The 27,006-nt window shown below is 38.0% G+C and overlaps 1 protein-coding gene and 1 long non-coding RNA gene across 2 annotated transcripts in view; one reads left to right on the top strand and one right to left on the bottom strand.

Moving 5' to 3' along the window:
* Positions 1-27,006, bottom strand: part of EBF1 (EBF transcription factor 1) — a 346,244-nt gene that overhangs the window by 81,818 nt on the left and 237,420 nt on the right. The window contains 1 exon segment of the mRNA XM_029051049.2: positions 7,200-7,330. Within this exon segment, the coding sequence (XP_028906882.1) occupies positions 7,200-7,330 (131 nt within the window).
* LOC114806479 overlaps positions 1-27,006 on the top strand; it is a 206,449-nt gene that overhangs the window by 163,328 nt on the left and 16,115 nt on the right. Inside the window, exons 2-3 of the long non-coding RNA XR_003754527.1 lie at positions 550-659; positions 14,477-14,653. This is a non-coding gene — a long non-coding RNA (uncharacterized LOC114806479). The remainder of the gene's footprint in view (positions 1-549; positions 660-14,476; positions 14,654-27,006) is intronic.

Genomic DNA, 27,006 nt, shown 5'->3' with positions numbered 1-27,006 from the left:
AGCCAAAAGATGAGTGTTCCCAAGGGATGAAATGTTATGAATAAATATTCATATTGTGGAAGAGTCAAACAATACTTCATGTCATCTCCCTGGCCCCTAAATTCAGGCATGTAGAGTGTTGGGACAGTTTAAACCCAGTTGAATACAACTGGTGAAAACTAGTTTTTAAATACTCAGTACTAACCTTAAAATTCATTTAAAATACAAAAGATTACTGCTGGAGAACAGACATTAATGGTTGCTAATGTATGAAGTAAGATTCAATATGCTACCTTATCAGTACCAGGAAAGAAAATGATCAATATCATTTCAGTTGGAATTAAGTACTTTTTTCTTATTTAGTGATATCCTCTCAACCCTGAGATACCATGCTTGAAAACCTACTGCCTGGTTTTCATCTCACATAATCAAGGCCCAAACTGAATGAATGTGTCTTCAGTTTCTCAATTCAGCTATGTTACTAGCAGTTTCTTTAAACCTGCATATATCAAACTTTTAAAGACCTTAAATTTATTCAAACCACTTTCCTTTTTTTAACTTTTCTTCAAGTTTTTTACAGAGATTATTTCATGCTACTTGGGATAAATTCAGAACTGGAATAAAACCTGACAATTCATAGGCTGGCAGTCCATTCCATAGATGAGTTTCAGAGGACCAAGGTATTTATAATTGACTATCCTTATGTAATTCCAACTCACTGTGGTTTGTATCTGTACAATGAACCCTTTTTCATGGTTTGTTTTTGAATATTCTGCTGAGATGAAACATTTCCACTCTGACCATCTTCAAGTTGTATTCTGTTGCTTGTTTGTTTAAAAAGAAAAAAAACCCTAAAGATCTACATATTTATGGGAGAAAAAAGGGGCCTATCAGAGTCATTAGCTCAATTTTGCCTGCCTGAATATTTACTTTTGAATTTTCAAGTGGTAACACTTGGTCAGCAGTTTGTTTTTAAATAAGAGGTGTAGAAGAATTTTTTAAAAAGCCTGTAGGGATTAATCAAGAAAGACATACATTAGGCTCACAGAAGACCTGATTCAAAGAGGGGAAAAATTGTTACAGCTTCCAGAAGAAAATGGCTTTTGGGGGCTTCCAAAAGCTTTGAAGTTGCAATGAAGTAAATATGTTGCTGAGCTGAATTCCATACAGAAATGTCTGCATGACACACTATCTTAGGTGCCTAAATTTCTCCTTTAAGTTAGATATGATAGTGTTCTGAAGATGTTAATGATCTATATAAATCTGTGTAAATGGCTATTAGTATTTCTAGCTATTATGGGAACTGGGATCAAAGAGGTCTATTTAGAAGCAATCCTTTTAAAACTTAGTTCATATTAAACAGGTACAATTTACATAGGACTTTCCATTTAGTCACACATTTGTGCAGGATATCCATAATAAACCAAATTCTCCCCTAAACCTAAGATACTTCCTAACAGTAAATTAGATACTTAATGAGTGTTATTCAGTTTAACTGACCACTATGGAAGCATTTGGTAGACAAGCATTTATATAATTATGTCTATCAAGAGAGTACTGTTTATATAATCTACTTGTGTGCTCAACACCAGTTTTTTAGTCAAACATTGTTAGAGTCATTATGAATGGCAAATGTACCAGATAAAAAAATCTACAAATAATATTTCTTCTTTAAACATCTGACCATAGGGAAAGCACAGCAAGTCTGACCTTACTTTGAAGATACTTGTATTTTTCAAAAAATAACCTGTATAATGAACAATCACCAGAAAATGAACATAACTACACATGGTAAACTTGATTTTCAGGGATAATCTTTCAAGAAAAATATCATTTTTACCCCAAATCTGCTTGGGGAAAACTTTATGCAAAGCCCTCAACTATATTAGCACAACTACTAAATAGGATGTGTGAATGTGTTTCGAAGTTAGCTAAGCCTACTGCAGAGACACACATATTCATCCTATTAATGACAACATGTGCACCTACCCAAGGCAGGACTGTAATCAGGGCCATGAGAGGGAGGATGAGAAGAAAGAAAGAGGTAAGTTAAGAGGGAAGAGAACAGACAAAAGGAGGGGAATAGAGGGAGACACAGAAAGAGAGTAAAGAGAAGGAGAGAAAGAGAAGAAAAGAAGAGAGAAGGGGAAAGAGACAGGAAAAGAGAGGAAGAGGAGAGAGAAAAGATGACAAGAGATTTATGAAGCAACTTTCCATCTGAGCCACCCCAACCCATTGTCACCATCACCACTATCACCACCACCATCTGCTGGTAATTCTTCTATTGTCACCTGGGTAGCTCCCAGATTAAAATGACCTGCTTTGGACTGTCCCTGATACATTTATAGTATATTTATTGTTTCATTCGGGTTAGAAATGGCCCAGGGGTGGTAGCATTAACTACAGTTGCTGATACTAGCAAAGAGGAGGAGGACGACAAGGAAGAAAAGAAGAAAAATTAAGAAGAGGAGATAAGTGGTCAGTCACTCCTCAGTCCAGGCTCTCTTGCCTAAGTATGACTCTAATGTGCCCTGCTAAAAGCCCATCGGACAAAGTATACCTGTCCTGCCCAAAGTGGGAGATATGTAGTCAACACGACAGGGCAGTAGTTGTGTTGTATACCTCATATATAAATAATAAAATAATAAATAATTAAGCTGAGTTTTGATAATGAAGTAAATGCATTTGAGTTTTACATATAGGCAAAATGGACTCTAGGTCCATTTCACTTAATGATGCTACAGGATTTTTCAAATAATGGAAATAATAATAATTACTGTTACATCACTTTTTAAATAATTCCCATAAAATACATTTTGGGTAAGGTTTAATTGAAACCATTGGCCCAAAATTTGTTTTACATTTCTAATAAAGACCAAGGGCAAATTCCTGATTCTTTCTTGTGAGTGAAAAATATTTTTTTGTTCAAGAGTTTACAACTAAGAGATATTTGTATAAAGGATACATAACTAGAAATACCTTTAAATCTTCTTATATAACAAACTTGAAAAACTTTATACATTTGAAATGCATAAATACTTCAGCTCTAGAGGACTATGTGAATATATGCAAAAATTAAACTATGCTACTTGCATTTCATCTTATAGTATTTGTATACCCACATCACATATGAGTCTATATATAGACATAAAATAGCCTTTGTGTTTGAGGATGACACTTTTTACATTGAAATCTAACCTCCAATATGGATGTGGCGGTAAAGACCTATTCCTAAGTGGGAATTCTCTCTAGACTGTAAACTCCTTATGGTGAGAGATGTGTTTACCAACTCTGTTATACTCTACTCTCCTAGGTGCTTAATTCAGTGCTTTGCACACAGTAAATGCTCACTAAATAATTTTGATTGATTGAATCCATTCTACATAGTCAGCATGAATGGATGATCCTTTGATTTTCCTTTCATACGTATGTATTTGTCCATTACAGTGCTTGCTCTGTTTTAAGATCTGCCCCAGCTTCTCAACTCAACTCAACATTATACAAATCAAAAGCAGGATACATCTAAAAGTACATGAGATCATCCGTATGATTTAAAAAATATAAAAATTTTGAAAAATTTTTAGCTACTTTACTACCCAAATATTTTTTGCAGTTATTTCCATATAAATTCCTCACCAATACAAAAGTTAATTGAGGCTCGGGGATGGGAAGGAATAATGAGAGGGAGTCACTCTTACTGCATATTGTCAAAAAAAAAAAAGCCCCTGGCACTTTCTGTTAAAAAAAAACCATACACATCTAACGATATAAGACTCTGATCTCGGCTGCCATCCATGGACCCATCCTAATCCCAATGAAGCTAAACAATTTATTTGGCAAAACAGTAGAGGAAGAAAAAACCGAGAGAATATATGAATTTATTAAGCATCACTGCATGTGCCCACTTTTCAAATCTACTTGAGAACTTCTGGAAACTGGTGAAGTTGTCTTGGTACAGTAAAATCTAAAGAGCGCTATACCTTTTTCTTGAAAAAAATATGCTTGCTAAACAACAGGGCCTCATAGAGTCATTGAAACAGTGGGAAAGAGTGGGTTAAATTCTCCACATCAAACATTTTTCATAGTTTAAAAAACAACCATAATTTGAGAAGGTCACATAATGGTGAACTCAATTTTTCCAGCCTCTATAGTTATTCCTTGGTAGTAAGTTAATCATTTTAGGTGGAGTATGAATGGAGGAATGTATTAAAGGACTTCCCAGTTGTCAGAAAAAGTGAATGCTCCTCCAAAAATGCTTAATTGACCTCTAAAGCAATTACTGAACTGGACTATTCCACATATATATATTCCCGAGAAAGTCAGTATAGTCCTCATTTTAAAGAAATAAACACAATGTAACTTTATCAGTCAGGTATCTAGAATGGACCTATTTGACTTCTGGTGTTGTCTGGATAACATTTAAGAAGTTTGGAAAAAAATGAGCTCTGGATATAAAGCTTGTTCTTTTTATTTCAATGATTAGATATATAAATCTTCACACACTCATACACACACACACACACACACACACACATGTCTTTGTTTATATTAATCTACCTTATTCTATGTTTTTCTCCTTGCTTTGTGCTTCCACAAATAACTCTGTGTGTGTCTCCCTTCTTGAGTGTCCATGTGTGACAGTAGGTGTGGGTGTGTAGTATTGCTTGTGTGCATTGGAGGCAACATCTTTATGCAAGTCATTTCCCCTGTTCTCTTCCTCAGTATCGCTTCTCTAAAATAGGAGCAATTGCATCTAGAGGTGACATTCTAGAAATTTCCTAAGGATAAATTTATGGGCCACATTATGGCAAGTCTTCAGAGGTCAGAAGAAAGGTTAGAGTTTATTTTAATGACATATACCCCAATGTTGTTTTTTATTTCCATAGCCTTTCCTCCTCCCCTTCTCTGATTTTCCATCAGTAAGAATCTATAATTTGTGATCATTGCCTTCAACTGTTCAGATTTGTTGACGATAACAAAAAATGGGCTAAAAAGTGTGCTAATATTTAAATCCCAATCAGTGAAATAAAGAAAAAGGACAAGCTATGTATGCCAAAGCTCAATTTTTAGAACTTTCGAAATGTTATCCAAACAGCACCAGAAGTCAAATAGGTCCATTCTGGATACTTGACTGAGAGTCACATTGTGTTTTAATTTCTTTCAAATGAGAGCTATGCTGACTTTCTTGGGAAAAGAAAAAAATGTATTTTATTCCTACTAGTAAGCAGGTCAGGCTTGATTTATTGGGCAAATATAGAAAAGTTGCCTAAGCAATTTCTCCCATCTTGGCTTGGATCTGCCCCACTCTATACAAAGTAGGAAGGGGCATGATGTAGCCTGGTGGGTAAAGATCAGACAATGTGTTATAGTTTCTATCACCTGAATATATCTTTTGGTTAATAATTTGATTTCTAGTGTCCATTTTACATTTTATTTGTTCCTTTCCCTAAAAATGGAGGACAGAAGGACAGTATTCAAGCACTTTCCATTTGATTGTTTTTGAGACAAGCATGTATTTATTTCATTACAAAAATGTAAATGGGAAAGAAAATATAGACATCAAATACAATGACAAGTAATCCAATAAACAAATAAAAGCAGATGTAATGTCAAATTCAGGAGATAATCTAATTTGGGGTTAGATCAATAATGGCATTGTACTAAAATACTTATTTGCACCCACGATGGGCAGAAAGCTAAGGAATAATCAAAGTGATCACAAATCTACAGGCCATAATGCAAATGTACATGACTTATCTAGGTCCTAAGATCCTCATTTTCATTATCACAACTGAAAATACCCAAAATGTTTTCTAAAAATATTTTCCTCCCTCCATCTTGGATCCCTTCACAGAATGTTTTCTTCATCTCCCTATGGAAATGGCAATGAGGGAAAGAGTGGGATAATGGTAAAGTCATAGGAAATAATAGAAGAGGGATCCCTATGGAAATTGCTGTGAGACATGTAGCTAAGTTAGCAGGGGTAAAGTGACTGGAACAATGACTTATTTAAAATGTACAATTCGTAGGTTAAGCAAAGAAACCAGGGGGTGGTGGCGGGGGTAGGGATAGAGGGGAGGAGGGGAAAAAGGAGGTAGAGGTCTCCCTTCCTCATTGCCATGCTTTGCTATCTTCTACAAATGTTATTCTATAGAACACAAAGCACAACTCTACTTCAGCATTATGAGAACCATTGATTATTCACCCATCTTCTATTATTGCTTTCTGGGTGTTAATATCCAAGGTAGCAAGACTAGAAAATAACTTGTTTCAGTGTGCTGTTCTCAGGAATGAATGCATGAAAAGAAAAACTGATAGACTGCCTTTCAAAAGATTACAAACATCACATTTAAATTGCACTATTTCTGGAAGAAATAACCCCAGAAATGTTTCCAAAAAGTTTCTTCCAGTACAAACTTGTACCTTGAAGGAACAAGGGGAGAAAAAGTCAAAAATTGTTGCTGATGTACATAAAAAATTTTCACAATTTCCATGTCCATATGATCAAAGTTTTACCATTACAGAGGAAGAATGAAATCCGTTTTTTATACCAGATGAAAAACTGCAGCACACAGTTTTAATAGAATTATGGAATGTTACAGACACTAGGTCATTCAAGTTCCATGGCCCTTCTCTGGTGTCTTCAGGAATGACACAATTTATAAGGAATTCTTGAAGAAATTAAACTTGCATCCACACTAGACCATCCAACTGCAAGACTAGCCAAATAAACCAGCATTCATTCCCTTTTCATGATACTATCCTCCCTAGCAGAAAGTCCAAATGACTGCAAAGCAAAGAAAAAGAAATCAAAAATGAAAACACCAAAGTTAGGTATCAAGAAAGTTGGAAGTGCTTTTAGTAACAGCAGTTTCAGTAGTAAATGCTGCCTCACGAGGAGCACCATTTCTTGCCTTCTAATTAACTGATCAATCAGTGGCATATCTTGGCTGCTTACTGTGTGCAGAGCACCCTACTAAGCGCTTTGCAGAGTGCAGTACAGCAGAGTTGGTAGACACATAAGACATAACCACGCTGGCAGTAAAGTCAACTAGTGGAATACTCCCGACTCCCTCCCTTATTCTCTATCCTCCACACTATCACCCTTAAAGCAGAAGCTATTCCCCTGTGATTCCTGAAACATTCTATTTCACAGGTGCATGAACCCCTTGTTCCAAACTAAAACAAGGTTTTAGACATGAACATTCAGCAACACCTACCTCACTCCAGACCAGCATGGTACCGAATATGACCTGTAACCCATCAAAGAAATTGTCTCCTATGATGATCACTGTGGCACCTCCTGTAGTCCATCCTTCACTTGGACTGATGGCTTTGATACATGGTGTAGCTGCTTTTCAACATACATGAAAAAGAGAAGTATTCTGCTGTTAGAACCAAATTTTAATGATCGGAGATATGAGAATAAAAGCTTCCATATTTTCCACTAACATGATGTTCTCCATGAACTCAAATACTTCCAAGCATCCAAATAACCTGAAAACAACTTTGGAAAGCTATTTTCAAAACACTGCTACTGCTTATTGGCATCATTTCAATCCTAATTAAGCTAGTCTTTCTGGTTTTATTAAAATCAGGAGTGAATGGTTTGTGAAATAAGTTTTTATTAAAGACTTGCCTTTTCAACTTCTTAAATCGTTCATTAATAGTAACGAATGTTCTATGACATCATACAATTTTAAACAAAGACAAATTCAAAAATAGTTTGATTCATATTAGCTGCTAATGAAAGCAGGTAACAAATCAGACAGTCTCCTCATCTCCCTTAACCCCTTAGAGTGAACAATACTATCAATATTGAAAGTGCCTTGCCATCAGTGCTATAAGCGAGTACTCCTTCCTATGCTGCTTGGGCAAGGGAGTGCACTTGTACTGACAAGGGAGTGCAAGGGAATACAAGGGAGTACCAGGGAGTGCACTTGTACTGACAAGAGGACCAGAAACCCCCATCTCTGTCATCACCCATCCCTCCTTCTGCACTAAAACATTAACAGTCCAGCTGAGCAACTGTTTTCTAGTATGAGCACGAATAAAGGGAAGGGTGAATAAGGAGCCAGGAGAGTGAGTGTAAGCAGGAGGTGGAATGGGGAAAAGTAAGAAGACACTATTCCCATTAGCAGCCCCCACTCCTCAGACAAAATCCTGATCAGGGAGGGATGGAGGTAAGAGAAGAGTGTAGAGGAAGGGGTAACATAGCAAGTTGGAGCAAAAATATCGAGGCCAGGAACAGGCACTCACACTCCATAGCTCCAAATTATTTTCTAATTTCATGGCCATTTGTTTTTGACAATAACTATTTGTGCTTTCTTAAAAAAATTCACTTTAGGATGCTGCAGAAACATCTAAGGAAGAATCTGCATCCCTGTGGGTTAAAAATGGCTAAAATAATTTAACTCAAGAGTTCAATTTCAGAGACAAAGTTAGCAGATGTCTTTCTTCATATTTTAATCATTTTCATGTGTTTTACCCAATTTCGTATTAGTAATAATAGCAGTAGTGATAATAAAATAATAATAATAATACTAGCATTTAAGTGCTTACTATATGCAAAGTAATGAGGTAGATGCAAGATTATCAAATAGGACAGAGTTTCTGATTCACATAGGACTCAGAATCTGTCGTATCCCTATTTTACAGATGTGTAAACTGAGGCCAGAAAGGTTAAATGATTTGCCCAAGGTCATACATCACACTAGTGAAAAAGCTAGTGCTAGAACCCTGGCCTCCTGACTCGCAGTACCATGCTCTTTCCCCTAGGCCACACTGTTATAGTTCTGCCTATCTACCACAGAGCTGATTTCCTACCAACATGTGTCACATATGGCAGAAAGCATTTACTAAATACAAGTTATTCTAAATAGGATGGATATGTTGTATTCCAATGTACCTAGCAAACTTTCAGCACTATTACTTTTGTCCAGAAGAATATAATTAGGCTGCTGCAATTCTGCACTTCTGTTTCAACTCTGACACAGATTCTTAATTGTGCTATATCTTGAATCACTATTTAGTATTACATTAGCAATGCAAAAGACGAAAGGGTAAGTGATGGTATGTAAGAAGAGAGAAACTTTTCTCCTTTCATAAATTTGTCTCTCAGAATAGTCCAGCATGAGGCTGCAGCTGAATGAAGCCCTCTTGACAGCGGCATTTTTTTTTTAACCTCATCAGCTAGCATATATGAACTACTAGGCCAGTACGTCCTAATTGGAATTGAGATGTGCCCTGACTGAATATACTCCATAGTTCTAGGGAATAGTTCAGTTTTGGTAATCCAGGGTTCTTACTGACTCATTCAAAATTAATAAATTCTAGCACTAGGCTTGGAACTGTCCACTTGTGTGCTAATAAAGTTGATCAAACTGTTTTTAAACTCTTTTATTACTACTGAAAAAATCTGCATTTTTGAATAACAAGCCGTACTTTACCATTATTATCACTAAAACATTCATAAGGGTCACACTCATATAGATTTCTGGTCATGTGGTCCCACAAATGAAAAACCTGGGATGCCCTGATCTAAGTAGAGACAACTTCTTCCCACTGAAGTCAAAGATGTCAGTTAATTCATAAGAAAAGAATAATCTCTTAAGAAAAAAAAAAATCCACCTTCACATTTAGGATTTGGAAAATATGATTTTTAAACTATCAAATGTGTGCCCCCACACAAGCTGAGTGTGTTTGATTTGGATTCAAATGTCTTGTAAAATTGTGTAGAAAACTTTGGAAAAATCCAAATTAAACATTTAATTTTGGCTGACCTCTTAGAAATACATTTGCTCATCTTTTTAATATGACCCTTCCTGTGCTTAGTATAAATTATGAAAAAGCTATAACTGCTTCTTCCCATCATTATTGAACATTCAGTGCTTAGAACAGTGCTTGGCACATAGTAAGCGCTTAACAAAGACCATCATTATAAAGATTCCCAATTTTTCCCAATAAAACTTGAGCTAATTTTAATCATGCCTGAACTTTTCTTGTTCATAAATCTCTTCTCCAAATTTGAAAATAACTGCTAAATATCACAAAACAAGAGTAGAATATAAAAATATGTAGACAAGAATTTGATATGTGAGGAACACTGTAGAAGCATGGAAGACACACCCAAAAAGCAGTTTGGAATTATTCCAGATAAAATTCCATAAGTTTAGAGGCTTAGCTTCTGGTCTAAGATTTACATCCTGAATGGATTCCTATGGTAATTTGTAGATTTACTCATTTCCCTCCTATAATTCCCCCCAAACTCACTGACAGTGTTATTTACACTCACTGTCTCCATTTCCTCTCCTTCAGTCCTCTACTTGACATCCTTCCATCTGGTTTCTGCCTTATTTTCATCTTGAAAACTGCCTCTTTATGGTCACCAATGACCCCTTTCTTGCCAAATCCAACAAATCTAATCCATAGATCCTAATCCTTCTTGACTTCTTAGCTGTCTTTAACACTGTTGATCACTCCCTTCTCTTTTAAACACTTTCTAACCTTGGCTTTAATAATAATAATTATGTTATTTGTTAAGCGCTTACTATGTGCCAGGCATTGTACTAAGCCCTGGGGTGGATACAAGCAGATCAAGTTGGACACACTCCCTGTCCCACTTGGGGCTCACAGTCTCAGCTTTACTGACACTACCCTATCCTAGATCCCCTCCTATTATTGGGCACTCCTTTCCTGCCTCTTTCACAAGCTCCTCTTCTACCTAACCCTTTAACGATAGGAGTCACTCTGGGTCCCTTCTATTCTCCATTTACACTTATTCCTATGGAGGACTCGTCGGCTCCCACAGCTTCAACTGCCGTCTTTATGAAGATGAGTAACAAATCTATCTTTCCAGCCCTGACCTGTCTCTTTTCTGTGGTCTGGCATTTCCACCTCCCTTCAGGACACCTCTACTTTGATATCCCACTGACATCTCAAACTTAACATGTCCAAAACAAAACTACTCTCTTTCCATCCTTTATCCCACTACCCTCCCGCTGACTTTCCCATAATTACAGAAAACACCCCTAGTCTCCCTGCTTCATAAACCCATAACCATGGCATGCTGTAGTAGATAGAGCACAGGCCTGGGAGACAGAAGGGGTTCTAATTCCTGCTTTGCCACTTGTCTGCTGTGTGACCTTGAGCAAATTACTTCACTTCTCTGTGCCTCAGTTACCTCATCTGTAAAATGGGGATTGAGACTGTGAGCCCTACGTGGGACAGGAACTCTGTCCAACCCGATTTGCTTGTATTTATCCCAGTGCTTAGTACATTGCCTGGCACATAGTAAGTGCTTAACAAATACCATTATTATTATTACTGACATTATCTTCAGCTCATCTCTTTCATTCAACTCACATAATCTGACAGCAAATTTTGTTGGTTCTATCTCCACTACATCAATAAAATCCACCCTTGACCTTTGCTTCCTCACTGACCTCCCAACCTTTTCTTTCCCCACTCCAGTCCTTACGTCACTCTCCTACCCTGATCATTTTTCAAGAAAAATCTTTAGTCCATATTTCTCCACTCCTCAAGAACTTCCAGTGGTTACCTATCCACCTCCACATTCATTCAATCATATTTATAAAGCACTTACGGTGTATAGAGCACTGTAATAAGCACTTGAAACAGAAAATCCTTACCATACTTTAAAAGTCCCCACATAACTTATCTACTGATTTCCTATTATATACCAACCCACACATCTCAATTCTCTAATGCCAACCTACTCACTGTACGTTGGTTTCAACAATCTCACCTTCGACCTCTTACCCAAGTCCTCCATCTAGCCAAGAATTATGTTTCCCTTCATAAATGAGAAACCATAATTCCCTCCACCTTCAAAGCCTTATTAAAAGCATATCTCTGAGAAACCTTCACCAACTAATCTTGTCCATCTAGGGTCTCCTTCAATTCTCCATCTACATCGCTCCTCTAATGGCAACCTTCTCACTGTGTCTCAATCTCGCCACCAACCCCTCACCCATGTTCTGCCTCTAGCCTGGAATGCCCTCCCTCCTCAAATCTGACAGACTCTCCCCCCCATTCAAAACCTTACTGAAGGCATATCTCCCCCAAGAGGGCTTCCCTAAGGTTCTCTCCATCCCCACCCTGCCACCTCCTTCATCTTCTCCCACTCCCTTTGGCATCTCTGACTTGCTCCCTTCTTCCCCCCTTCCAGTTTCACAGCATTTATGTACATACCTGTAATTTATTTATATTAATGTCTGTCTCCCCCTCTCTAGACTGTAAGCTTGTTGTGGGCAGGGAATATGTCTATCATTGTATTATATTCACCCAAGCACTTAATACAGTGCTCTGTATACCGTAAGCACTCAATAAATATGACTGAATGAATGAATGAATCTACACTCACTCCCCTGGAGAACTAATTCGCTCCCATGGCTTCAGCTACCACCACCCCTATGTAGATGATTCCCAAATCTATATCTCCAGCCTTGTACTCTCTCCCTCTCTGCAGTCTCACATTTCCTCCTGCCTTCAAGATATCTCCACTTGGATGTCTTCCCATAACCTCAAACTTAGCATGTCCAAACCAGAACTCCTTATCTTCCCACCCAAACCCTGTCCCTGCTGACTTTCCCATTACTGTAGACAGCACCCATATCCTTCCTGTCTCACCAGTCTGTAAACTTGATGTTATCCTTGACTCATCATTCAATCCACATATTCAATCTATCATTAAATCCTGCAGTTCAATCTTCACATCAGTAAAATCTACCCTTTCCTCTCCATCTAAATTTATCATGTTAATCCAAGCATTTATCCTATCTGTCTTGAATACTAAATCAACCTCCTTGCTGACTTCCCTGCCTCTCCCCACTCCAGTCCATACTTCACTCTGCCGCCTGGATCATTTTTCTACAAAAACGTTCATTCCATGTTTCCCCACTCCTCAGGAACCTCCAGTGCCCATCCAATCTGCATCAAACTGTAACTTCCTACCACTGGCTTTAAAGCACTCAATGACCTTGCCGCTCCCTATCTTCTTTCAGTACTCTCCTACTACAACCCAACCTGCACACTTTGCTCCTCTAATGCCAACCTACTCACTGTATCTTGATCTCATCTATCTCACTGCTTACCTCTTGCCCACATCCTGCCTCTGGACAGGAATGCCCTCCATCTTCATATCTGACAGATTCTCCCCACTTTCAAAGCCTTCCTGAAGCCACATATCTCCTCTAAGAGGCTTTCCCTGACTAAGCCCTCTTTCCCTGTTCTCATATGTCCTTCTGTATCACCCTGACTTGTTCCCTTTATTCCCCACCCTCGTCACTCCAAGCCCTACAGCACTTATGTACTTATCCAAAATGTATTTATTTACATTAATGTCTTTCTTCTTCTCTAGACTGTAAGATTGCTGTGGGGAGAGACTGTGTCTGTTATATTTTACTCTCCCAAGCTCTTAATACAGTATTCTATACACAGTAAGTGCTCACTAAATACTGCCTCTTGTTTTCTGTGTCACCTATGTACTTGGGTCTGTACCTTTAAAGCACTTGTTTTTCACCCCACAACACTTATATAGAGAGCCAAAATTTTTCTTAATGCATTCTCTCCCTCGAGACTGTAAATTCCTATGGGCAGAGAATGTGTCTACCAACTCTATTGAACTGTACCCTCCCAAGCACTTAGTAGAGTGTTCTGCACCAAATAAGTGTCAAATAAATACCACTGATTGATTGAATTGCTCTCCTTAGATATCTCAAAAAATAGGCAATATCTTTTTTGTAATCTCAGAGAGTTTAGCTACTGCCCTGCCAGTATTCACTGGTTTCTTCTGCTAGCAATCAAGCCACCAACTCTTCAAAACTGGTAATGTGTGCATGTTTTTAAAATGGGCAGTATGGCCTAATGGAAAGTGCATGGGCCAGGAAGTCAGAGAACCTATATTCTAATTCCGGCTCTGCCACTTGCCTGCTTTGAGACTTGGGCAAGTCATTTAACATCTCTGTGCCTCAGTTTCATCATAATAATAATGTTGGTATTTGTTAAGCGCTTACTATGTGCAGGGCACTGTTCTAAGTGCTGGGGGAGATAGAGGGTAATCAGGTTGTCCCACGTGGGGCTCACAGTCTTAATCCCCATTTTACAGATGAGATAACTGAGGCACAGAGAAGTTAAGTGAGTTGCCCACAGTCACACAGCTGACAAGTGGCGGAGCCGGGATTCGAACCAATGAGCTATGACTCCCAAGCCCAGGCTCTTTCCACTGAGCCCGCTGTTTCATCTGTAAAGCAGGCATTCAATGTCTGTTTTATCCCCTTCTTAGGCTGTGAGCCCCAAGCAGGACATGGACTGTGTCTGATCTAATTATCTTGTATCTATTCCAGCACCGAGAAATGAACTCAGCATATAGTAAGCGCTTAACAAATACCACAATTTTTATTATTAATAATAAAGGCACTCTAGTGTTTTGGGAAAGGCACCTCCTGTTGACATATTTTTTCATATTGTCTTTCAGGTCCTCTTGGAGAATGTGTGCAGAATGGCTGGTTCAGTTCTAGAACTGTCAATTCCCAAATTCATCTGCCTTTTTAAATGATATGGTTGAGGTTCACAGACTTGAAAACTGAACTTCTGTATTAAATCTTCTTTTATCCATTTGTAAATTCTGGAGAGGCCTACATACTGTATGGAGGTAAGATTGTGCAATTTTGAAATACCAGTTGGATTAAACATTGTTCTAATACTTCATTTCTGTTTCCTAAACGTGTTAGCTACCCTACAAAAATTAATAATAATAATATGATAATAGAATTCGCTAATTGCTTACTACATCCTAAGCACTGTACTAAATGCTGGAGTAGGTACAGGATAAGCAGGTAGAAAACAGTTCCTGTTCCACATAGGGCTCACCGTATAATACAAAGGGAGAACATGTACTGAATTCCCATTTTACAGATAAGTAAACAGACACAGAAATGTAAGGTGACTTGTTCAAAGTTACACAACAGCCAAATGGTGGAGCTGGGATTAGAACCTAAATCCTCTGATTCCCGGGCATGTACTCTTTCCACTAGGGCATACATAGGCTTCTCCTATGTCTGGTGGCAACATTTGGGGATCATCTTTATGCAGATGTCACCACGTTATGAAGCCATGAGGGCAGCATCTCATCTTACCAACCCAACTCCACTTCCATAAAATGTGAACCTCGAAATTTCTTATTAAAGAAGATATTTCCACGCGCCAGCCTTTAAAATAAGCACTGGCTCAAGGGAAGGGTCCCAAGAAAAAAAAAAAGAGACATTGACTTCATAGAATGTACGGCAAGGAAACCTGTAATATATCTAAAAGACAGACTATCTTCTCCCTGTATTCTATTCTCTTTCTGTTTAATTTCTTGGAGATCAATTCCATTGGTTGCCTGAAGATTCACTTGCTCTCAAAACATAAGAAGAATATGAGATTGTGTAAAAGAAGAAAGGAAAGGTGGGATTTATAAGTATGGGTGGAGTTATTACAAATTTTGTGGACCAAATAGAATTTTCTGGGCCATTTAAGTTTTTAAAACTATTCACAATATGGTAATAATTTAGTTCAAAGTTTTGATCATCAGTAGAGCGTTTTCACTGGCAAAATGTTTTGGGATGAGAAAAAAGATGTTTATGGACCAAAATCTGTTTTTCAAATAGTTTTTACTCTTTGAATTACCATAAGCCTCCTTTTCTTCCAGCACCATTACACGTGCATAATCATGGTTTCCTCAATACGCTGTGCATGAACTCCTAGTTATAGACCTCATTCATAGCAAAAGTTTTTGCTGCTTTTTTCCCTGAGCCACCAAAGCAGAGGAGATTTTCCTTCCTTCAAACTATGACAATAAAATGATTACCCCACCACAGTTTAGCATAATGGTTCAGAAATGCTCATGGCATATTGCAGAGTTAAAGTGGAAATTATTAGGTAGCTCTTCTTTGTTATAATAATGATCACTCCACAAATAAAAGCTCTTCTCCCAAAGGTACTGGAAGGCACAAAATGCTAATTCTGAAGATTATGTGTGCGCTTTTATTAAATATTACTATGCCCTGCCTGTTTGAGGGCTTCACTGCTCTGATTGTTTTATGAGTGCCATGTTAATGTCATTCCCATCTCGCTAGCAGCAGGCACACATTTTAGCGTTTGTATGAGAGTTGATCAAAGGCCACGTGCTGGGGGAATTGCTGAGAAAACACGGACAAGCGATAAAAATCTAACAGATTAATTGGTTTAAATTTCATTTCAGGGTGTTGAACTTTGGCTTGGGACTCTAATACTGCACTGTGAGTCAGGGCCTAATTACCAGATTTCCAATTTGCTTCTGAACAATAGTTCTTGGGGGAAGAGGTGGCAGGGGGTGGAAGGGGGGGTTGGGGGGGAGAAGGAAGGATAAAAAAAAAACCTTAGAGCCTCCAGTACATATTTAACAACTAATGTTCTGTGTGCAGACAATTGCACTAGGGACTCTCTCCATCACCTGCTCTGCCTCCAGAGCATTTCTATCTGCCTCAAATAGCAACTGAAGACAGAAGAAACAGCAGATGCCTCCAGCAGTTTAAAATTTCCCTGATTTACAGAATCAATGTAAGAGGGATTCAAGTAGCACAAACATGCATTGGACCTCTCAGCCTCTTTATTAGCAAACTGAATTTATAAGCAAGACTAGCACCCTTCCCTCCAATAGAAATGATCTATTTCATTGATATAAAACAGGGGCCAAGGGAAAACTGTGTTTACTTCAGAGTTTATGGGTGGCCTTGGGAATAAGGGTTAATTGAGCTCAAAGGTACATGCTCACTGAGGTGAATTAGTGGAATGCACAGCTATCAGCAGGGTTCTGGGGCTGCTCTTATTTGGCTTCTAAAATCTATTTGTGCTATGATTAATATCCAGCTTGTTTTGGTGACTGTAAGAATGACCTGGTCAGCAGCTCTGCATTTATCATAAGCTATAGCTCTACCTTCTGTTCTACCACAGTCGACGTATTGGCATGAGTTGCGGCTTCTAAACTGTAGGCCATGTTTTGTTCCACTTTTTAATATGAAAAAGCACCACACAAAGTCAAAGTCATCTGGAAGTTAAAAATTCAGGTCTCATTTCAGGGGAACACATAAAAAAAAGGGATCAAAATAAAATGCTGGATAAAAAAATTTCTCTTGTGATGCTAAACATTATAAAACCTGGGAAGCCCTTTGTTTAGGCTGGTTGCCGACACATCTGGCTAATTACCGAAATGGCTGATTCAGCATCCATCCATCTGAACTAGATAAACTGAGGACAGTGGAGTCCTTTCTTTGATAAGACCGTGAAAATCCAAGGACCTCCTCAGCTTGGTGCAAATACCAAATATCCCATGGGGCACTTTTCTAAAAGCAGAGGCCAGGCTCCAGGGTTCTTGGCCAAAATGTCCGAGACCTGGCAAGACATCTTGGGAAAGCCATGAGCTCGACTTCTTTCTAAAGGAGATTAGTCACCCCGTAAAAACCAAAGCTTATCTTATTCAATCTTCTCCATTTCAAAACTTTGATACCGGGAATGTGGGCAACCCCAAATTGGCGGATCAAAAAGAAGACTGCTCTCTGGGTTTTATTCCCTAGCATTAAATCTTCCTGGTTAAATTAAACAATGAATTTACTGTTTATTTTAGCAAAATGATGATTTTCCTGCCTTCCTTCACTGTTCCATGGAACTGCCGCCTTTCCCTTTGCCTCTGACAATAAGCAGCTGCTGTGCAGGAAACAGAGCAAGAGAGGTTTTCCCTATCAAGGAGGTGGCTCTGTATCTTTGTACACCACATGCATAAAACTGGCTCTATTATTAGGCCAGGCATCCTCTTGCCGGGTGATTCGGGATGCAAACTTTAGTAGTTGCAAAACCGGCAATTACTTTTCCCTGTTAAGCACTTACAAAGTACAATCCTCATTTTTAAAGTTGGGAAAGGATGACAGAGTGAGTAACCACAGACATAACAGAAAGAAGATACCCTATATTCTGCTATTAGTTACTCACAATCTGTTGTAGCTAGCAAATTTTCATTCAGGTAGAAAGCTTCCCCTTTATTTAATTAAAGACTATGTAGCACACTTTTCTTCTGTGCTTTTCTTTCTTTCTTTCATAATTTCATATATGCTAGGCAGGCACTGGCTTGGGAGTTTGGGCTCTAAGCTCAATGGCCAGGTCACAAAAACACTCTGACCATGTAGGATGGGGAATTGCACAGATCTGCTTTAGGATATTTTATACTGAAAAGAGAATAAACTGTAATCTGTCAATTTCTCAACTCTAAGCACAATTAAAATTTAAAAAAACCAATTATGAGATTACAAATTTTCACATATTTTCACTTTTCTCCTCCATTGAGTTAATTTGGAAAGAAAATCCTTACTTTGACCATACTATCACAAAATGAAGAAACTGAAGTGCTGTACTCTGGTTAAATTGGATACTGAGACTCTAAATCAACCCTAAGTGTGATGCAACTCGAAGAAGTTAGATAATGCTAAGTTTAATAGAGTATAAGTTCTAAATTTCACATTTGCTAATCATACTGCAAATCAAAATGATATACTCTTCTTGTAGTCTTTTCTTACCCCTTGCTTTAATCTGAAATAACAAAAATCCTCTAAAATCTCTATAGAGGAAAAACCTTAGAAAAAACAGAATCTCGATAGCCAAAACCTCAAAGAAACAGATTCCAGAGAAAGGAAATGTAGATTCCTGCGCCTAACTGTAATTCAGAAAATAAGAATGAATACAGGGAAACACTCAATATTCCACGGCAAAAACAGAGACATTGCAATAAACCTATAGCTTCTAAACTGCACTTGAACTTGTAAAGGCTTTTTGAGTTAAGAATATACAATATTAAGGTGAATTATCTAAATATAGTTATAGATGAGAGCATATTGTAAAAACCCAACTTCCTAAATCTCAAAGAATCTGTGTCATTTACTTTCTACATACTGCTCTATATATTAAATTAGTAGATATAAAATCCTAATTTTTCCTCACCTATAGCAATCATTGCCATAAACTTGATTTCCCTCCCCTCTCTCGTTTTTGAATGTGATTGTCAGGCCTACACTGCAAGGGAAAGAAAAAAAAGCCTAGTTGAAAAACAACTTGAAATGAATTATTCATGCTTTAGATTGTGATATTTGTTGCAACAATAGTAAATTCTCTTGCCTATGATTATACAATAAATAAATAACTCTTTTCTTCCTGTCAGAAAGAGGTTTCCTGCACAAAATTATTTTTAGCCCAATTCTCCTTGTTGTCCTATTACATGGAAAGTTAAGAAAAGGAAAAGCTATAAAGGAAAGGAAGATGAAATCATGTGCAAAAAATGGAACTAACTAGTAATGCATAACACTGAAAGCAATATGCTGGTAAAAGGATGTTAACAGTTTTTTGAGGAAAACTAAAGACCTTATTCTCCTTCTGATTCGTTTTAAAAATCTAGGGGTGCCCTCTACTAGAATTTTTCAGGGCCTAAAAATCACAAAGTCAAATATGAACAAGTCTAGTGGAAAATGTGTGACATTAATCTTGGCCTAAATCACATTTTTAACAGGCGTTGAATTTGTGTGCCGGATTATCCAGATGGCCATACAGGAATCGTTCTGATAGGATTAAACCTTTTTGCTGAACTCTGCTCCATCTGTTCCCCGAGGTTTGCCTATCCTTATCAGAATACGAATTTTGACTCTCTCCATGACTAAAGACTGCATTCAAAGTATACACACGTCCATAAAATTGAACATTTGATTAGAAACATCAGATGACATTAGCTTGGTTAGTCTTCCCCTTTAGCAACATACCATTTTCTTTCCTTATGAATCTGAAAAACCTAAAAAGATTCAGTATGTACATAAAAAAGCACCGCCAACAAGAAAAAAACAAACCCAGAACACAACCACGTGGGGTTTTTTTCCTTCCTGTTGAATGCTAGGACTTCTTCAATTCATTAACACATATTACTGGCATAACGTGATACAAAAAAAAAATCACTAAATAGAAAGAAGAAAGCCTCTGTAGATTCATACTCCTGTAGGATACTGAAGGGTATAACATAAAATTTTGTTTGTAAGATCTCAGGGCTCTTAAGTATGATTAGATTTCAGGTGAGAACTAACCAGAAGGTTATGGGCTTTTAAACTCCTTTTTTCAAACTTTTACAAGCTCCCAATCCCAAATACCATACTGCATGTTTTTCATTATTTTTGTTGTTATTAATATGATTAATCTTATATTTTATTCAATTTCACTAATTGGTTTTTTTAAAAAACTTATTAGGTAGCTGGAGAGATAATAGCAAGTTTTCTATTAATGAAACAGCCTATTGCTTTTGGGGGTACATTTTACCAGAGGCAGTATGTTTTTTTCCAGAGTATTTATCATGTGAAAGCCTTCACCTTGGACAGGCTGTGAGACAGAATACAGTGCACTGCCAACTGAAAGACCTGGGTCGGTCCATGGCCCTTGGTTTCCAGGATTTGAGCCAAGGGTCGATGTAGGGATCTGGCTGTTCTTTCTCTGAAAAGCAACCCAATAGTCAGGAGCTTTCTTCCTAGCCAGAGAAGGATGTCTGACTAATGATATATTGGGGAGTAGGAGGGCAGAATAGAGAGAAGAATTGGAAATGAGGGGGAAAAAAGACTATATTGCTTCATTTTATTGCTAATTCAGAGGAGGGAGCTAATGCAATAATAGGATGCTCAATATGTGTTTGGGGTGGCAGCAACACGGAGATGCAGCCAACAAAACTTGAATCACATCTCAAGCAATAATCTAGAATCCTTTATTACACTCCAAACACTGAGAGGCTCTTGTCTGCTCTCAGCGGGGCCTTTCATAACATCGACTCCTCTGTGCTTTGTGTTATTGTGAATGGCAGGGTCAAGCAACCCTCCAAATATTTAGGTTTTACTTGCAAAAATACGAACTAAAAGGATTGTGGGGTTTTTTTTCCTTGTACCATCCCTTATTTGGGGGATGAAAATGAATGAGGTAAGTGCTTATGGTTGTCCTTGTCAAAAGTCAGCTTCATGAAGCAGCTGAGTCACATTTGTGTTGTGCTCTCTGAATTGATGTGGGGGGAAAAAATCTCTCTAGAGATGGCTTTCTGTCCATTAATAGGATTTTTATACTTTTCTGCTGCTTGGGTCCCAAAGATACCAGTAAACTAATCTAAATCATCTTTTGTGTTACAAAAGGCACTAGTTGGATCCAAATCAACATAGCAGATGTAGCTACCTAGAGAGTTTTGCTTCTGATTTTCTAGGAAATGCCTAATCTTGTATTTCTCTGGAGTATGGCCATTTGCTACAACTAGTTTTCTGTAACTTGTGATTTCTGCTGGATTTTGCTTTCCAACTCAAAACATGACAGATTCTGACTTTTTAAAGAATCATGATTTTAATTTGGACAGCATCTCAAAATCAACCCTTCCAAACTTTCAATATTGCTTGACTGCGCTATCTCTAAATGTAGTTAATTGATACTGGAACATACCCTGTGGTTGTTTTCTTTCACATCCTAGACTGGGATTACTAGCCTACATGAGTGTAGAGATTATCATCCTTACTTTGTTCCCCTTGTCTGATATATATTCTGTGATGTCATAACCTAAAGTTTGCAGAAAGCCCAGATGTTTTCATGGTGATGATCTGTGATGTCACAAGCCTAGACTGTGCTTCACTAAAATTATCCAAGCCCAAGATGAAAGTGGACACTCCAGTGTTTGCTTGTTCAATCTATAACTAGCAAGCACCACCTCAAATAAGGTGACAAGAAAGACTGCTGAAAGGGTGTGCAGATCAAAGTGATGGCTAGTAATCAGGAATTGAGAGATTCTGTTTGAGTTTAGTTTGTAACACATATGAGATCAGAAAATATCTACCACTGACTTAGAACTGGTGTCTTCACCCACACTTGCACACCTAATTAAATTCACTTTTACCAGCTATATTGTATACAACCAACTACACACATGTCAAATCCAACTGATATTAGTCTGTCCCCCCTTTAAAGCCTTCTTAAAAGCATATATGCATCAGAAAATATATGCACCAGGAAACCTTAATTCCTAAAATCACAAGTCTAATCAAGCAATCATTAGCACTTAATGTATTTATTATTTATCTGCACCCATTCTTAGCACTTGTGCCTATATGTATACTCTATTCTACATTTATTCTGAATCTACTAGCTATAAATATTTTTATGGCTGTCTCTATGTTAGATTATAAACTTTTTATGGACAGGGAAGTATATTGTGCTTATGCTGTACTTACCTAAACAGTTGGTATAGTACATTTTACTCAGTCGGTGCTCAATAAACCCTATCACTATTACCATTACAAGTGATGGTTCTAACTTAACTTGAATTTTACTTTTCCAGAGATGGACAATTTAAGCCAAATTAGCCAGGTTGGTTTCTGATTAAATAGAAAACATTTTGGAAACTTCTAACAATAATTATTGCGATTGATTTGACTGTAGGAAAAATCATTTGATTTCTTAGGCTTTCTGTGGTTGGTTGAAGCAGAAAGCAATGAACTTGAGATATAAAAGTTTAGAAAAAGGAAATTGAATTCAGTGATCTCCCTTCCATTGCTATTATGCTGCTGCATCTTTATTATCTATGCAAATTTGCAGATCAATATGAGTTGCCAAGGAATAATTGCACTGAAGTCGTTTTAAGGTTCCACTGTGGCCCTCTCCTAACCCCTCTTTGGGGCAAATACTCAACCTTCCCTCCCACCACAGCCTGGGCTTTTTAGAATGTCACTGTTGGCTCAGCAGCTGAATGGAGGCCAGAGGGAGGGGTACCTAGGCTGTTAAGATGCCAGAGTGTTCTCTAATAGAGAGGAGTTCTTGGGAATATGCCCAATTTGCCCAAAGGATAAATTCATTCAATAGTATTTATTGAGCGCTTACTATGTGCAGAGCACTGTACTAAGTGCTTGGGATGAACAAGTCGGCAACAGATAGAGACAGTCCCTGCCGTTTGATGGGCTTACAGTCTAATCGGGGGAGATGGACAGACAAGAACAATGGCACTAAACAGTGTCAAGGGGAAGAACATCTCGTAAAAACCGATGGCAACTAAATAGAATCAAGGCGATGTACAATTCATTAACAAAATAAATAGGGTAACGAAAATATATACAGTTGAGCGGACGAGTACAGTGCTGTGGGGATGGGAAGGGAGAGGTGGAGGAGCAGAGGGAAAAGGGGAAAATGAGGCTTTAGCTGCGGAGAGGTAAAGGGGGGATGGCAGAGGGAGTAGAGGGGGAAGAGGAGCTCAGTCTGGGAACGCCTCTTGGAGGAGGTGATTTTTAAGTAAGGTTTTGAAGAGGGAAAGAGAATCAGTTTGGCGGAGGTGAGGAGGGAGGGCGTTCCAGGACCGCGGGAGGACGTGACCCAGGGGTTGACGGTGGGATAGGCGAGACCGAGGGACGGCGAGGAGGTGGGCGGCAGAGGAGCGGAGCGTGCGGGGTGGGCGGTAGAAAGAGAGAAGGGAGGAGAGGTAGGAAGGGGCAAGGTGATGGAGAGCCTTGAAGCCTAGAGTGAGGAGTTTTTGTTTGGAGCGGAGGTCGATAGGCAACCACTGGAGTTGTTTAAGAAGGGGAGTGACATGCCCAGATCGTTTCTGCAGGAAGATGAGCCGGGCAGCGGAGTGAAGAATAGACCGGAGCGGGGCGAGAGAGGAGGAAGGGAGGTCAGAGAGAAGGCTGACACAATAGTCTAGCCGGGATATAACGAGAGCCCGTAATAGTAAGGTAGCCGTTTGGGTGGAGAGGAAAGGGCGGATCTTGGCGATATTGTAGAGGTGAAACCGGCAGGTCTTGGTAACGGATAGGATGTGTGGGGTGAACGAGAGGGACGAGTCAAGGATAAAGAAAGCAATATGTACTTCTTACCCACGGCAAATACAATTTTCCCTTTTTCTCTGCATGGACCTTAGAGGAATTATGGGAACAGCTTCTGTTTCCTTTGTTTTACCATTTCCAATATTCAAATCACCAAACTGGAAGTCTAATATAATATTACAATTTAAAGACAAAAAGATTTAGAAACCATTAACTAGCTCAAACTGCAAAATCTTCTAAAGCTTCAAGTTGGGCTCCTCAGGCCCAAGATAAGTGAGATATGTGTGGGTGTCCAAAGAGAACGCTGGAAATTCCATTCATGTATGTCATTAGAAGCACATTTCTTCCACACTGTGTATTTAAAAAATTTAGCAAGGTACTTTTTCTAGCTACTTGGTCCAATCAAGAAATCTAAGAACTGTTCAAACACTGAGCGTGCTACAAAAAACTGTCTCCAGTCACTAAGAAATCTTTGGACTGCCTACTATTACATAAGAGTTTAGTTGAGGACTGTTGGTTTACTAATAGTTGGTGTGTTTTTTTTGATGGGAGTGAAAGTTCAGCCTATCACCTACAGACCATTTACCTTCTTTGTATTTTCTGAACAGCTTGGACTAATGAAAAGGCACAAGACTGGATGTCATGAGACCCAGGTTTAATCCCAATTCTGCTACTGGCCTGCTATCAGACCTTGGGAAGTTCCTTTACCCCTATGTAACCCAACTTTCCAATTTGTAAAATTGAGACAGGATAGTTGTTCTCCTTTCCTCCTAATGGATCAATAAATTATATTATTGAGTACTTACTCTCTGCTGACAGCACACTAAACATTTGGGAGAGTACAGTACAGTTAGTAGACATGAATCCTGCCCTCAACACTCCTGAAAAGGAATCCTCAAGAAAATTTTTCTTTAAGAATTTGTCATTGAAGGAATGTGTCCACCTCAAAGCTAGCCTCCCACTCCCCAGCTTTCTCTCCCTGACCAGGGCCATGACTCCCCTACTACAACACAAAACAGTCACTCACTTCAGACCCTCGTGCATCCCATAGAATCATTTCTCACACACTGGGTCTGAAGGTATATATGTCTTAAAGGGCCCCATACTACTGCTATGAGACATTTAATTTTTGAAATCTAGAGTGTGAAAGAACATAAGCTATTTCAGCCTCGGTCAGACTTGCAGCCCATCTAATCCTTTATTATGTCTCCAACGGGCCCAACAAAGACTACTTGGCAATCATCCATAAGCATATGAATATACTATTTAACCAATTTCCTTTCTCTGAAATAACCCAATACAGATTTATCATCCAAGTATCCATTTGACTCTAAGACCTTTGACACCCTCTATGCTAACATTCCTTCTAAAAACTCATAAAGTATCTATCTAATGTCATCCTTTTTTTTGCAAATTTTTTTGATGTTTTCTGTGGTTACATGTGTAAGCTCCATTATTATTTAATACAGGTTTCTGCACTTGTAAAAGTAAAGCCTTCTACTTTAGTTATTAGATAGAAAATATGCAATATGCTTTTTTCTTCAATTACATATGTCATATTGAAATAAAATGCTAATATTTTTCAGGTCCCAAGCTAAACTGATGCAAACTATGCTGCCACAATTTCTTCAAAGCAATGGGTAGATAAAAGAATCTAAATGCTTGTAGTGCAGGTTTATACCTACATGTATTTGTTTTTACTGTAGTATATTCACTATTGCATGAATAAAGAGTAAGTACGTTAAACCATGGAGGAAAAAAAACTACTTATCTACCAACAGCTATCAAACTGTATCTTTTTGAGAACTGTATAGAATCAGATGCAACTTTAACTATAAAGTAATAATTTTCAGGTTTGAACCTGTCACTAAATATCCCAAATGCATTTGTTCAATAACTAAAAGAATAGGTGGAAATCTTGTTTCTGATCCTGGGCAAATTTTATGCTTCCATTGCATAACAAAATTCCCTCTTTTGTCATCAGGGATGCTTAAAGAGTATCCTTGGCTGAATAATTTAACATTTTCCTTCAGTCTAAGAAGCTCTGAACAAGAAAGACTAAGAGAACCAAAAAAATAAAATCTGGCTCCACTTCATTACATCCAGTACTTCTATATTTCTAAACTTCCTTCAAGGTTTTGAACATATCTATAATAAGGGTCATCAGAGACCAGATTAACAACCAAGCATCACCAATACCGAATGTTTTGTGGGCTTACAATAGTGCTAATGTACCTTAAGATCTAGTTGCTTAGGATACAGTTACTGTAAATCTAAAAAAAGAAGTAAAGTAAATGTTTGCATCAAAAAGATCTATTCAGTCTGGTATGACTCTTGGGTTGAAACCTAGTTTACATCAGTAATAAAGACATTGGTGTTTCTTGAGCTCCTGAGCTGCAGAAGCAATTTTAAAGCAAGTCATATAGATTTTAGCACATAATCCTTTAATTTTGTAAGATGTAGTAAAAAGAGTACTGCTCAGGTTCTACTTTCATACTTATAAATTTTAAAATATTTCTCAATTCAGCTCAGTCTCATTTCTTCAACCTGTGGGTGTGAGAGTTTCTTTTTTGTTTCACTTTTGTTCCCCTTCTTTAGTTACTTGCCTGGTCTCCTGGGTTTGGCAACCAAAATCCAATCAGTATTTTAATTTCTAATTCATTTCTCAACCTTTCACTGGAGGATTGGAATGATACGGCTGGGTGGTATTAATAGTAACTGAAAATAATTCTTGTTATTTTCATACTTAAAAAAAATCCTAAAAATCTTGCAATAGATTTTCATCTCTCTCCATTTAAATCCTTTTTTCTTAAGACACTAAACCATGTTGTTGGTGTCGGATTCATCTGATAAAGGTGATAATCTCTTAATTTGTATGAAGTTTCATTTCTGCCCACTGAGTATTTCAAGTTGCAGAATTGGCACAATGAGTCCTAGATGCTGTACGAGATAATGTGATGTGACACCAGTATCTTTATCTTAACCCAGAAAATCACCTTCCTAAATACTATTCTGAATGCCAACTGATTTACTCCTGGGATTTAGCACAGATTTGGCTTTTCAATTCTCCTTTAAGTAGTGCCGTCAATTTGCTTTATTTGAAGCCTATATTGTGTTACACAGTAAAGAATCA

This window comes from Ornithorhynchus anatinus, chromosome X1 (assembly GCF_004115215.2).
Source record: "Ornithorhynchus anatinus isolate Pmale09 chromosome X1, mOrnAna1.pri.v4, whole genome shotgun sequence".
NCBI lineage: Eukaryota > Metazoa > Chordata > Mammalia > Monotremata > Ornithorhynchidae > Ornithorhynchus > Ornithorhynchus anatinus.
The sequence above is the reverse complement of the archived record's forward strand: the minus strand, read 5'-3'. Positions and strand labels throughout refer to the sequence as shown.